General features: G+C 40.0%; 1 protein-coding gene across 1 annotated transcript; it reads left to right on the top strand.

Moving 5' to 3' along the window:
• The first annotated feature begins 966 nt into the window (after positions 1 to 966).
• On the top strand, positions 967 to 1893 carry LOC102281647 (olfactory receptor 8B3). Its single transcript, XM_005902676.2, has one exon. It carries the CDS (start codon positions 967 to 969, stop codon positions 1891 to 1893), a length of 927 nt encoding a protein of 308 aa, XP_005902738.2.
• Positions 1894 to 13747: the final 11854 nt, after the last annotated feature.

Genomic DNA, 13747 nt, shown 5'->3' with positions numbered 1-13747 from the left:
CTCTAATACTATGGCCATCTGATGTGAAGAACTGACTCACTGAAAAAGATCCTGATGCCGGGAAAGATTGAAGGTGGAGATGGTGACGACAGAGGATGAGATGGTTGGATGGCATCACCGACTTGATGGACATGAGTTTCAGTAGGTTCTGGGAGTTGGTGATGGACAGGGAGGCTTGGTGTGCTGCAGTCCATGGGGTCACAAAGAATCAGACATGAGTGAGCAACTGAACTGATATGGAGTAACTTAAGCTGTCCTAGACTTTAGTTCCTCTAGCCTTGTTTATTTGTTTTTCAAATAAACTGGAAGCAATATTCTTGGATCCTACCCTGTATAGTCTTATGTGCACTAGAGGCAAAAACCAGGCTTTGGAGATTACTACCAAAAGAAGAGGAGAGGAGAGGTGAGGAGAGAGTCCAAGTGAATGAAATAATGGTGAGATGAGAGAAGGGAAACTCCTCGTTCACACTTGTTTTCCTCTGTTGTTCAGTTGCCCAGTCATTTCCGACTCTCTGCAACCCTATGGACTGTAGCCTGCCAGACTCCTCTGTCCATAGGATTCTCCAGGCAAGAATACTGGAGTGGGTTACCATTTCCTTCTCCAGGGGATCTTCCTGACCCACGGATCAAACCTGCCTCTGCTGTGTCTCCTGCATTGCAGATCGATTCTTTACCCCTGAGCCACCATTATTCTTTTGGATAAAAGGCTAAATTTTGATGCTTTACAAAGCATCAAACACTTTGTAAAATGCTTGCTTTACAAACACTTTGGTTTGTAAAGCGTTTATACAGGAAATTTATGTCACTGATTTCCATGGTAATGGTAAGTAAATTCTGTGGGTCCAGTTTGGGCTAGTCACAGTCATTCCCAGTGCATACATCACTTTATGTGAGGAGATGTGGGAAATACTCTTTTTCCTCTATGTAACGCTTCTCCCCTGTTTTCACAGATCCCCTTAGAGAAGAATGGCTCCAGGGAATGACTCTTTCACAACTCAGTTCATTTTAGTGGGATTAACAGACCAATCAGTTCTTCAGCTCCCCCTGTTTTTCCTGTTTCTAGTAATGTATATGGTCACTGTGATGGGAAATTTGAGCTTGATCATCCTAATTGGGCTGAGTTCACATCTGCACACCCCTATGTACTTTTTCCTCTTTAATTTGTCCTTCATAGATCTCTGTTATTCTGTTTTCACACTTAAAATGCTGATTAACATCATATCAAAGAAGAAGATTATCTCCTACATGGGGTGCATGACTCAACTTTACTTCTTCACTTTTTTTGGTATTTCTGAATGCTATGTGCTGACATCAATGGCCTATGACCGCTATGTGGCCATCTGTAACCCACTCTTGTATAAAATTGCCATGTCCCCTAAAGTGTGTTCCAGCTTTATGCTTGGTTCCTACTTGATGGCATTTTTGGATGCCATGATTCTTATTGGAGGCATGCTGAGACTGAACTTCTGTGATGCAAACACCATCAACCATTATTTGTGTGATACCTACCCTCTGCTCCAGCTCTCCTGCACAAGTACCTACATCCTTGAGCTGGAAGTTATCATTGTGTCAGGCATCAACATCATTCTGCCCAGTCTCACCATCTTTGTCTCTTATGGCCTCATCCTCTCCAACATCCTTCACATCAGCTCCACAGAGGGCAGGTCTAAAGCCTTCAGGACCTGCAGTTCCCACATCATTGCTGTTTCTCTGTTCTTTGGATCAAGTGCATTTGTGTATCTCAAACCATCTTCTATGCCCATGAATAAGGGAAAAGTCTTATCTGTCTTTTACACCAATGTGGTTCCCATGATGAATCCCTTAATTTACAGCTTAAGGAACAAAGATGTTAAACTTGCTCTGAGAAAAGTCCTGAGGATGGTGAAGTTTTGATCAGAAACATTATCTGTCTGTGCATATAGTTTTAGGAGAAGGAGATTCTGTGTGTTCATTTAAATAGTTATAGTTAGAATTTATTTCTCTCTTTTTTAAATAACAAAATTTAAGTAATATTTGAGCCTTCCCCTAATAATTTATCTCTGGTTTTTCTGTCTGTTGCTTCTTTTTCCCTAATCATTTGCATGGTATCTCCTGCAGTTTTCCTTCTTACTAGTAATTTTAAATTAAAAATGTAGTATCTCTTATTTTTATTGTCATTTCATATTTTCAGTTTTTACTGAAAAGGAAAATGGTCCCCAAGTGATCAAATTTGAGACACCTCTGATATAATGACAGACCAGTGATGAAAATCAGCTAGATAAGACTAAAGTAACATTGTTTCACTGGGGTTGTGCTTATTTGCCACTTCCTGTTAGAAACATGCATCAGATATTCTGTTTCTACTCCCATTTTTCCATTCTCTGACCTGGAAGACTATGTCTCCTTTAAATGTTAGAGATTGAAGTTTCCATAAAGGCTTTATCTGTAATTTATTTTGTATCTGGTAAATATTTTATATCAAACTTCTTTGGCTGGAGTTTTCCCTTTACCTTTCCACAATGAACTCAGCAGATCATCTAAATATATTTATTTCATTGATAATAAAATGAAGCTCCAAATGGTTAATTATTAAATGTCACAGATTCATAAAGAAAAAAATCTAGACTAAACAGATAGCCTTCTAATTTCAAGTCTGCTACTTCTGTAGTCTACTTACATCTACTTCATTCTATTCTATTCGTTTCAGTTATGATCATTAATGAGAAAATATTTTTAATTTGAAGCTTAACTGTTGTTTATTCCAGGGGATGTATGAATTTCTCTCATGGTACATGGTGCTTTTTTGTTGTTTGTTTGCTTGTTTAGGCAAAGAGTTTCATGGGTTTCTTTGGGTGGGAAAGGAAGGTCTTTTGGACTAGTATATTGGTGAGATGGGGCTTCCCAGGGGGCACTATGATAAAGAAACTACCTGCCAATGCAGGAAACGTAAGAGATGTGGGTTTGATCTCTAGATCTGGAAGATCCCCTGGAGGAGGGCAAGGCAACCCACTCCAGTATTCTTACCTGGAGAATCCCATGGGCAGAGGAGCCTGGAACGCTACAGTCCGTAGGGTTGCAAAGAGTCAGACACGACTAGATAACTTAGCACACACACTGGTGAAAAGATTGACTCACATTGGAAGGGTTTTTGTATGTGTCTAAAACTAAGAAAATGAATTTCAGGTGTTTGAAAGTGATTTATTATTATTATTATTAAAAGAACAGGACGTGGTAAAGAAAGGAGTCCAGAATCACATCATGAAGACAGATCTCTACAAGACACATAACCAGAAAATAAGAGGTCGCTGTGTGGGAAGTGGTCATAAGGCTTAGGAAACAAATTTTATTCTGAAATTGTATTCTTCTGTACAGGAATGTATATGTATCTCACAGTATACAAATCTTTGACAAAGTTATAGTGTACATGACTGTACAGTAGTAGGGCATTGGGAAATGATGGTGAAAAAGAGTCACATTTGGAACCAGGGAGAAAGAGGGCAGCTACAGGTGATAACATAGTTAAGAGCATTTGAAATTCAAGTTAGGAAGAAGGAATTTAGAGAGTACATTGAAGGACTTGAAAGCTCCTACCTATGACCCTGTTCTCCTTCTATAATGCCCTAGAAATATTATTGAGCTCACAGTGTTTCTCTATATAGGCTATCAGCTTAAGTTATTTTATTTTTGACAGGTTTTTTTTTTTTTTTTTTTTTTTTTTGTGGAGCTTCATATGCTACTTCCATACAGATTTCAAATTACTCAACCTCAAAGTGCAACTGGCAGTATAATGACATCTTGAAAGAAATACTTGGTGGATACACATATTTTTGCACTGTGTATACTGAAAAAGATGTTGCATTCTTATTTTTAAGGCAAAAATGCAACCTATAAAAGCCTCAGTATGATGTGTCAAGGGTTAATGTAAATATTTTCCATGGATGTCAGGCATGCACATGTCCAGGAGAGGCTTCGACAAAACTTATGGAACCGAATGTCAGATAGTAGGACCTTTCCCCTCCAATATCTAGTGTCTGTGCTCTGATTACTGATTTTTGCTTCTGAACCAGATGTGCAGACACAGTGGGGGCAACCACTGTTGGTGTGTCTCCCCACCATTGCTATAATCCCCTTCTGATCCAGCTGAGGTGACTTCCAGGGAGTTTAAAAGCTTGTACTGTTTTCCCTTCCCATCCTGTTTTTCTTTTTGGAGCCAGACATTAAAGACTAGGACTTTTGTAAAGTAAGAAGCATATACAGAGATAATGGGAAGGTCTCCTTGTATGTACCTGGAATGATATAGGCTCAAAAAGACCAGAAAGGAATTTAAATTTTTCACCTAAACCTGATCCTCTGCACAGAGATAGCCTAAAGCAATCTAAATTATAAAAATGAGACAGGAGTTCTAGATGACAGGTTGGCAGGATGCTAAGCTCACCCTTCCTCAGGAACACATCACATTACAACTACATATGGAGAAACTCCTGCTGAAATCCATGTGGGCAAGAGCAGAACAGCTGTTCTACAATGAAGGTTATAAAGAATAATCCATATGGAGTCTTCCAGGAAGGGGAAAACAGCGATATGGTTGGGACCTATACTTCTCACCTGGGACAGAGAAGAGGAAAAAGGATATCACAGGCTGGGGAATCCTCCTGGAGAAGCAAGGATTTGGGGCCACAGTTTACGCACACCAGCCCTAGGGTTTAACAACAGGAAATAAACCCCCTTTCTGGCTTGAAAACCAGTGGAGAGTTACCTGAATGCTGCACGTAACTGACACCCTGCTCTTGAAGAACATGTGCCAGATCTGCTCACTCCCAGTCACAGCATGGTGGCAGCAGATTGAAAACTGCCTGGAACTCCATCCAGCTGGCAAGGACCACCCCAGCATTCCCTCTTCCCCAGCCCTAACTGAGCTCCTGCCCCAGTCTCTCATGCTCCTGTGGTCACTCACCACTAAAGGGGAGGATGGATTCCATTGCTAACAAAAGTGTGCACACTTGGAGGGATGGGAGGTGACTTGGACACTGAGGCTGCAACTGAGCCACTGTCAACTCATATGTCTCTGTAGGCACTCGAGGAGGAGTGACGTTAGATCCAGGGAAGAGAACACTATCACCAGTGTGCACATTCCTATCCATATTGGGAGAGAGCAGGGTCAGCTCTGTGCTGTAGCACCAACCCCTCACCATTGCCCAGCCACTAACTGAGGAAAGGTTGTTGATGCTTAGTTATTAAATCATGTCCAACTCTTTTGTGACCCCATGGACTGTAACCCACAAGGCCCCTCTGTTCATGGGATTACCCAGTCAAGGATACTGAAATTGGTTGCCATTTCCTGCTCCAGAGGACCTTCCTGGCCCAGGAGTCAAACCTGGGTCTCCTACCCCTGGTAGATTTTTTTTTTTACCACTGAGCCAACAAGGAAGCCTTTTGCACACTAGGGAAAAAGTGAAACCAGCACAGAGCCGAGAACCCAACACAGCCCTAAGCTCACAGGCCTAGAATAATTCAGAAACTGCCATCACATACAGGAGAAATCCACTTTCTCAACACTCTTGTTTCAGCTCCTCAGGCCACACAGCTACCCCTGATAAGGTGATGAAAGCCACTGAGAACTGGGAAGCCCTTGCTCACACCTGGCTCTGGCTCTGGTCCCACCAACTCCAGCCCTACATCCCACCAATGCAGTGGCTGCCATCACACCCCAGGGAAAGATATGGTCCATGCTCACTTCAGATCCAGTTCTCCCACCAAAGCCGTTGAACATACACAGACTTCATAGGGACACTCCTATACAAGAAACCACTTTCAAGGACTGGAATATGTAACTGCTTTACCTAAGAGAGACAGAAAAACTTAAGAAAAATAAGAAGTTGTAAGAATTTGTTTCAGATGAAAGAACAAGAGCAACTAAAACCTTGATTAAAACCCTAATGAAAAGTAGATGGAGAACAGTGTGGAGATTCCTTAAAAAACTGGAAATAGAACTGCCTTATGATCCAGCAATCCCACTGCTGGGCATACACACTGAGGAAACCAGAAGGGAAAGAGACACGTGTACCCCAGTGTTCATTGCAGCACTGTTTATAATAGCCAGGACATGGAAGCAACCTAGATGTCCATCAGCAGATGAATGGATAAGAAAGCAGTGGTACATATACACAATGGAGTATTACTCAGCCATTAAAAAGAATACATTTGAATCAGTTCTAATGCAGCGGATGAAACTGGAGCCTATTATACAGAGTGAAGTAAGCCAGAAGGAAAAACATAAATACAGTATACTAACGCATATATATGGAATTTAGAAAGATGGTAACAATAACCCGGTGTACGAGACAGCAAAAGAGACACTGATGTATAGAACAGTCTTATGGACTCTGTGGGAGAGGGAGAGGGTGGGAAGATTTGGGGGAATGGCATTGAAACATGTAAAATATCATGTAAGAAATGAGTTGCCAGTCCAGGTTCAATGCACGATACTGGATGCTTGGGGCTAGTGCACTGGGACGACCCAGAGGGATGGTATGGGGAGGGAGGAGGGAGGAGGGTTCAAGATGGGGAACACATGTATACCTGTGGTGGATTCATTTTGATATTTGGCAAAACTAATACAATTATTTAAAGTTTAAAAATAAAAAAATTAGGAAAAAAAAAAAAAAAGTAGATAACTAATTTACCTGATAAAGAATTCAAAGCAATAGTAGTAAGAATGCTAATAAAACCAGGCGAAATAATAGATGAACAGCATGAGTATTTTAACAAGGAACTAGGAAAAAAAAAAAAAAGACAGTTATAGCTCAAGTATACAATAACTGTGTGAAAAATACACTAGAGGGAATTAGAGGCATTTTAGTGTAAAGATGAATGCTTAAGTGATATGGGTGATAGAATAATGGAAACCACACAATGAGAATAGAAAAAAAGAACAACAGATTTTAAAAAATATTCCAGGTTCAGTGCACGGTACTGGATGCTTGGGGCTGGTGCACTAGGACGACCCAGAGGGAAGGTAGGGGAGGGAGGAGGGAGGAGGGTTCAGGATGGGGAACACGGGTATACCTGTGGCGGATTCATTTCGATATTTGGCAAAACTAATACAATATTGTAAAGTTTAAAAATAAAATAAAATTTAAAAAAAAGAAAAAAAACAAAAAAACAAAAGCAGAGACATCACTTTGCCAACAAAGGTCCGTCTAGTCAAGGCTATAGTTTTTCCTGTGGTCATGTATGGATGTAAGAGTTGGACTGTGAAGAAGGCTGAGCGCCGAAGAATTGATGCTTTTGAATTGTGGTGTTGGAGAAGACTCTTGAGAGTCCCTTGGACTGCAAGGAGATCCAGCCAGTCCATTCTGAAGGAGATCAGCCCTGGGATTTCTTTGGAAGGAATGATGCTAAAGCTGAAACTCCAATACTTTGGCCACCTCATGCGAAGAGTTGACTCATTGGAAAAGACTCTGATGCTGGGAAGGATTGGGGGCATGAGGAGAAGGGGACAACAGAGGATGAGATGGCTGGATGGCATCACTGACTCGGACTGAGTCTGGGTGAATTCTGGGAGTTGGTAATGGACAGGGAGGCCTGGCGTGCTGCGATTCATGGGGTCACAAAGAGTCAGACACGACTGAGAGACTGAACTGAACTGAACTGAAAATGGTAAATGTTGGGGCATGTATATTTTACCACAGTTAAAAAAAGTTACTTCCAAACCATCTAGAGATTCAAGATGTGTTACAAAGTTTCATGTGATTTCTAATAAATTGAGAAATAATATGGGTCAAAGCAAGGTTTGAAGCAACAGGAATATTATCTATTAATTTCTAAAATATTTGTCAAAGATAAAATTAAAATACATGTTAAAAAAAAATATGAGTAGTTTAATGGACCTCTGTGACAACATCAAGCTTATTAGCATTTGTGTTGTAGTGGAACCAGCAGAAAGAAAGAGAAAATGTAAAAGATGTATTTAATGAAATTTTGGCTAAACACTTGAAGGAAGCAGCTATCCAGGTTTGGGAATTATGGAGAGTCTCAAACAAGATGAACCCAAAGCAAAATACACTGCAGCATATCATAGTTAAAATGGCAAAAGATTAAGATCAAAATAGAATTTTAAAGGCAGCAATAGGAAAACAAAGAATCTCATTGGAGGAAACCCACATAAGTCTATTATAAGCTGATTTTTCTGAAGGACTTCTGCAGGAGTAACACAAATATATTTAAACTGCTAACGCGGTGGGGGGGGGGGGTGGAGGGGAAAACCCTGCAGCCTAGGATACTCTTCTAAGCAAGTCTATCATTCAGAATTGAAGTAAAAATAAAGAGCATCTCCAACAAGCAAAAACTAAAAGGGTTCACCAATACAAAAGCAACTATAGAGGAAATGTTAAAAAGTCTTCTTTGTTGAAAAAAGACCACAAGAAGAATAAGAAATTAGAGGAAGGGAAAATTCTATTGGTAAAGGCAAGTATATAGTAAAGGCTGTGGACCAACCACTTTAAGCTAATATAGTGGTTAAAAATGAAAATTGTAGAATCAGGCCAAGATATGAAAGCAACCTAAATGTCCATCAAGGGCCAAACGGATAAAATGTGATAAAACACACAATGGAATACTGCTCGGCTGTTAAAAAGAATGAAGCTTTGCCATTAGCAATAAATGAATGGACTTGGAGAATATTATACTAAATGAAATAAGTCACTGAGAAAGACAAACACTAAATGATACCATTTATATCTGAAATCTAAAAGATACAACAAACTAGTAAATATAAAAATGAATCAGACTCACAGATATAGCAAACAAACTAATGATTACCAAAGAGGAATTAGAAGATGGGCGGGCAATAAAAGAGTAGGGAACTAAGAGATATAACTACTGTGTACAAAGTAAACAAGCTATAAGGATATACTGTACACACTGGGACTATAACCAATATTGTGTAATAAATATAAAAGAAATATAACCTTTGAAATTTGAATAACTGTTGTACACCTGAAACATATGATATTGTAGATATAAATCTCTATAAAAAGGTGAAAATTATAAATTCAGCCATGCTGCTGCTGCTGCTAAGTCGCTTCAGTTGTGTACGACTCTGTGCGACCCCATTGACGGTGGCCCACCAGGCTCCCCCATCCCTGGGATTCTCCAGGCAAGAACACTGGAGTGGGTTGCCATTTCCTTCTCCAATGCATGAAAGGAAAAAGTGAAAGTGAAGTCGCTCTGTCATGTCCAACTCTTCAGGACCCCATGGTCTGAAGCCTACCAGGCTCCCCCGTCCCTGGGATTTTCCAGGCAAGAGTACTGGAGTGGGGTGCCATTGCCTTCTCCAAAATTCAGCCATAACTCCAACAAATGGAATAGACATGAAAAATGTAAAATACAACATCTAAAACACAAAATGTGGGAGAAGCAAGTACAACTGTAAATATACTAGAATTTGTTTGAACTTAAATTATTAGCAGTTTAAAATGAGTGGCTATAGGTATAGGTCAACATATATGAAACTTGTGGTAACCATAATAAACAACCTGCAGTAGATATTATAAAAACTAGAGAGAAAGGAGCACAAACACAAAACTACAGAAATCATCAAACTACAGTGGAAGAGACCAATAGAAAAAGACAGAGAAGACATTCAGAAATATCCAGAAAACAAGTAGCAAAAGATAGTAAGTAATACATATTTACATGTCAGTAGACTAAATGTTCCAATAAGAAGACATAGGGTGGCTAAATGGATTAAAAACAAAACAAAACAAACCAACAGACAAACAGAGTACCATCTAACATATGCTGCCTACAAGAGATTCATTTCGGATCTAAAGAGACACACAGAATAAAATGAGGGATAGCAAAACCAATACAATATGGTAAAGTAATTAACCTCCAATTAAAATAAATAAACTTAAATTAAAAAAAAAAAGATATTCAAGTCAAGAGGAAAAAAAGAAAGAGGGGGATTCTATACCCATATAAGACAAAGTAGTCATTACAACAAAGTCAGTGAAAGACAAAGGAAAGGACAAATGAAAGACAAAGGAAGGACAACGAAAGACAAAGACAAGGAAGGACATTAAAAGGATCAATGCAGAAGAGAATATAACATTCAGAAACATATATGGACCTAGTATGCTTATGTGCTAAGTTGTTTCAGTCGTGTCCGATTTTTGTGACCTGGTGGACTGTAGCCAGCCAGGCTCCTCTGTCCATGGGATTCTCCAGGCAAGAATTCTGGTTTGGGTAGCCATTCCCTTCTACAGGGGATCTTCTCGATCCAGGAATTGAACCCAGGTCTCCTGCATTGTGGGTAGATTCTTCACCTTCTGAACCACCAGGGAAGCCCTTGGAAAAAGGTACAGAGGTTCATCACAAAGCTAAAAATAAAACTGCCTATGATCCAACAATCAGTATATATCTGAAGAAAATGAAAACAGTACCATGAAAAATTATATGTGACCAGAGTTCACGGCAGCATTATTGTCAATAGCAAAGATGTGGAAGCCACCTAAGTGTGAATCAACATATAAATTATGTATATATGGACTTCCCTGGTGGCTCAGATGGTAAAGCGTCTGTCTACAATGCGGGAGACCTGGGTTCGATCCCTTGTTGGGAAGATCTGCTGGAGAAGGAAATGGCAATCCATTCCAGTACTATTGCCTGGAAAATCCCATGGACAGAGAAGCCTGGTAGGCTACAGTCCATGGGGTCCCAAAGAGTCGGACACAACTGAGCAACTGACTGATATGTGTGTGTGTGTGTGTGTGTGTGTGTGTGTGTATACATACATCATACACATATACATTTAAAGGCTTAATAATCAGTTAAATTCAGTTGCTGAGTCATGTCTGACTATTTGTAACCCCATGGAATGCACCATGCCTGGCCTCCCTGTCCATCAACAACTCCAGGAGTTTACTCAAACTCAGCTCCATTGAATCGGTGATGCCATCCAACCATCTCATCTTCTGTTGTCCCCTTCTCCCCCTGACTTCAATCTTTCCCAGCATCAGGGTCTTTACAAATGAGTCAGCTCTTCACATCAGGTGGCCAAAGTACTAGAGTTTCAGCTTCAATATCAGTGGGCTTGAGAGTCCTTTGGACTGCAAGGAGATCCAACCAGTCAATTTTGAAGAAAATCTGTTCTGAATATTCATTAGAAGGACTGATGCTGAAGCTGAAACTCCAATACTTTGGCCACCTGATGCAAAGAACCAGCTCATTGGAAAAGACCCTGATACTGGGATAGATTTAGGGCAGGAGGAGAAGGGGATGACAGGTTGGATGGCATCATCGACTCAATGGACATGAGTTTGAACAAACTCTGGGAGATAGTGAAGAATAGGGAAGCCTGGAGTGCTGCAGTCCTTGGGATCTCAAAGAGTTGTACAAGACTGAGAAACTGAACAACAACCAAAAAAAGAAGAGGAAGTGGGAAGAATTAAGACATTGAGACTAACATATAAACACTACTATGTATAATATAGATAACTAATGAGAACCTCCTGTATAGCACAAGAATCTCTACTCAATGGTCTGTAGTGACTTACATGGGAAGGAAATTAAAAAAAAAAAAAAAGTGGTTATATGTATACATATGACTGATTCAATCTGCTATACAGCAAGAAACTAACACAACATTGTAAAGCAATTACATTGTAATAAAAGTTAACTAAAAAAATGAAACCTATTAGGCACCATCTACGTGCTAGACTAGCAATATCCAATTTAAATATAATTCAAGTCCCACATATGATTTCAAACTTTCTGCTAGCTGAATTAAAAAGGTAAAAGAGAAAGATGTGACATTAATTATAATAATGTTTCCTGTAACTCATTAGATCCAAAATATTATCACTTCAACATGCAGCCAATATAAAAATCAAGATACTTTTACCTTTTATTGTACTAAGCCTTCAAAATGTTCTCAGAACAGCACAGATCAATGTGATACTACTCTTTTTAATTAAAAACACTTGATCTCTATTTAGATTTATAACATTTACAATTTAAGAGATAGATTCCCAACTTAAGTTGTGTCAAACATGTGCTGGGCTATCTCTAGTTCTGGCGAGTGGGGGTTGCTCTCAAGTTGCGGCTCATGAGCTTGGTATTTGTCGCACTTGGGCTCTAGAGCGTGGGCTTCAGTTGTTGTGGCCAAAGGGCTCAGTAGTTGTGGCGAATGGAATTAGTTGTCCCAGGACATGTGGCATCTTCCCTTATCAGGAATTGTACCCATGTCCCCTGCATTGGCAGGTAGATTCTTTACTACTGGACTACCAGGGAAGTTCCATGGCCGTACACTTTGTGTCATTTAAAAATAAAATATCTTATTTAGTTAAATAGTAACTTTTTCATATTTTTACAGTTTTATTGAGATAAATTGACTGTATATGTTTAGTGAACGTGAAAGTGACTCAGTCATGTCTGACTCTTTGTGGACCCATGGATTATATGGTCCATGGAATTCTCCAGGCCAGAATGCTAAGGTGGATAGTCTTTCCCTTCTCCAGGGGATCTTCCCAACCCAGAGATCAATCCCAGATCTTCTGCATTCAGGGGGATTCTTTGCCAGGTGAGCCACCAGGGAAGCCCAAGAATACTGGAGTGGGTAACTTATCGCTGCTCCAGTGGATCTTGCTGACCCAGGAATTGAACTGGGGTCTCCTGCATTGCAGGTAGGGATTCTTTACCAAGTGAGCTATCAGGGAAGCCCAGTTTTAGGGAATGTGGTTCAAGATGGTGACATAGGAGGATCCTGGATTCACCTCCTCTCATGAATGCAGTGAATCTACAGCTACGTATGAAGCAGTCACCTCTGAAAAAGATCTGAAAACTAGCTGAGCACCTTCTTCACCTTGTAAGGTGAGGAAAAGTCACACTGAGGTGGATAGAACAGGCTGAGATACAGTCTCACTACAAACTCAACCTCTGATGCATAAACCAAAAATGGCGAAGGTACTCACAAACCTGATTTTTTTTTTTTGCACTATTCTAGTTCTGATATAGAAGAAAATTGTTATTTAGAACTGTTAAAATTATAAAAAACCTTTATCCTGAAGACCCAGTATTCCTTTTCTCCTTTAATAAGATTTATTTTCTAGACTGTGTAGAGAATTTATGGATTAGGAAATCTCAGAGGGAACATTTTTCCTATAAATGAGTTATTGACAGGCCAGTTAATTGGGATTCCCTAGTACCTCATCTGGTAATGAATCCACCTGGAATTCAGGAGACCCCAGTTCAATTCCTGGGTCAAAAAGCCCCTCTGGAGGAGGGATAAGCAACCCACTCTGTATTCTTGGGCTTCCCTTGTGGTGCAGATGGTAAAGAATCCATCTGCAATGAGGGAAACGTGGGTTTGATCCCTGGGCAGGGAAGATCCCCATGGAGGAGTATATGGCAACCCACTTCAGTATCCTTGCCTGGAGAATCCCCAAGGTCAGAGGAACCTGGTAGGTCACAGTCCATGGGGCCACAAAGAGTTGGACAAGACTGAGTGACTAAGTATAGCACCAGCAATGATTTTCTAGGACTCATTTCTGAATCATATTTTCCAGAATTGCTCTTATGCCAAGCTTAAATATGTCTGGCTTCATGCATAAACTGGGTGAAAGACTCTTAACAAGTTTCTGAATTTCTTACATATTTGCTACATAAATTGTTTTTGCATCAGTTGTTTTTGTAGGAAAAAAGAGATTAGGGCTTCCTCTTCATTTCTGTAATCTAAATGAACAGAAAATGGGAGTTTTGGCTCTTC

Source organism: Bos mutus, chromosome 29 (genome assembly GCF_027580195.1).
Source record: "Bos mutus isolate GX-2022 chromosome 29, NWIPB_WYAK_1.1, whole genome shotgun sequence".
Lineage (NCBI taxonomy): Eukaryota > Metazoa > Chordata > Mammalia > Artiodactyla > Bovidae > Bos > Bos mutus.
Note: the sequence above shows the minus strand (reverse complement) of the source record. Positions and strands in the feature narration are given on the sequence as shown.

What these genes read in the sequence shown, in the direction of transcription:
- LOC102281647 (XM_005902676.2), top strand. Translation starts at nt 967, where the DNA reads ATGGCTCCAGGGAATGACTCTTTCACAACTCAGTTCATTTTAGTGGGA.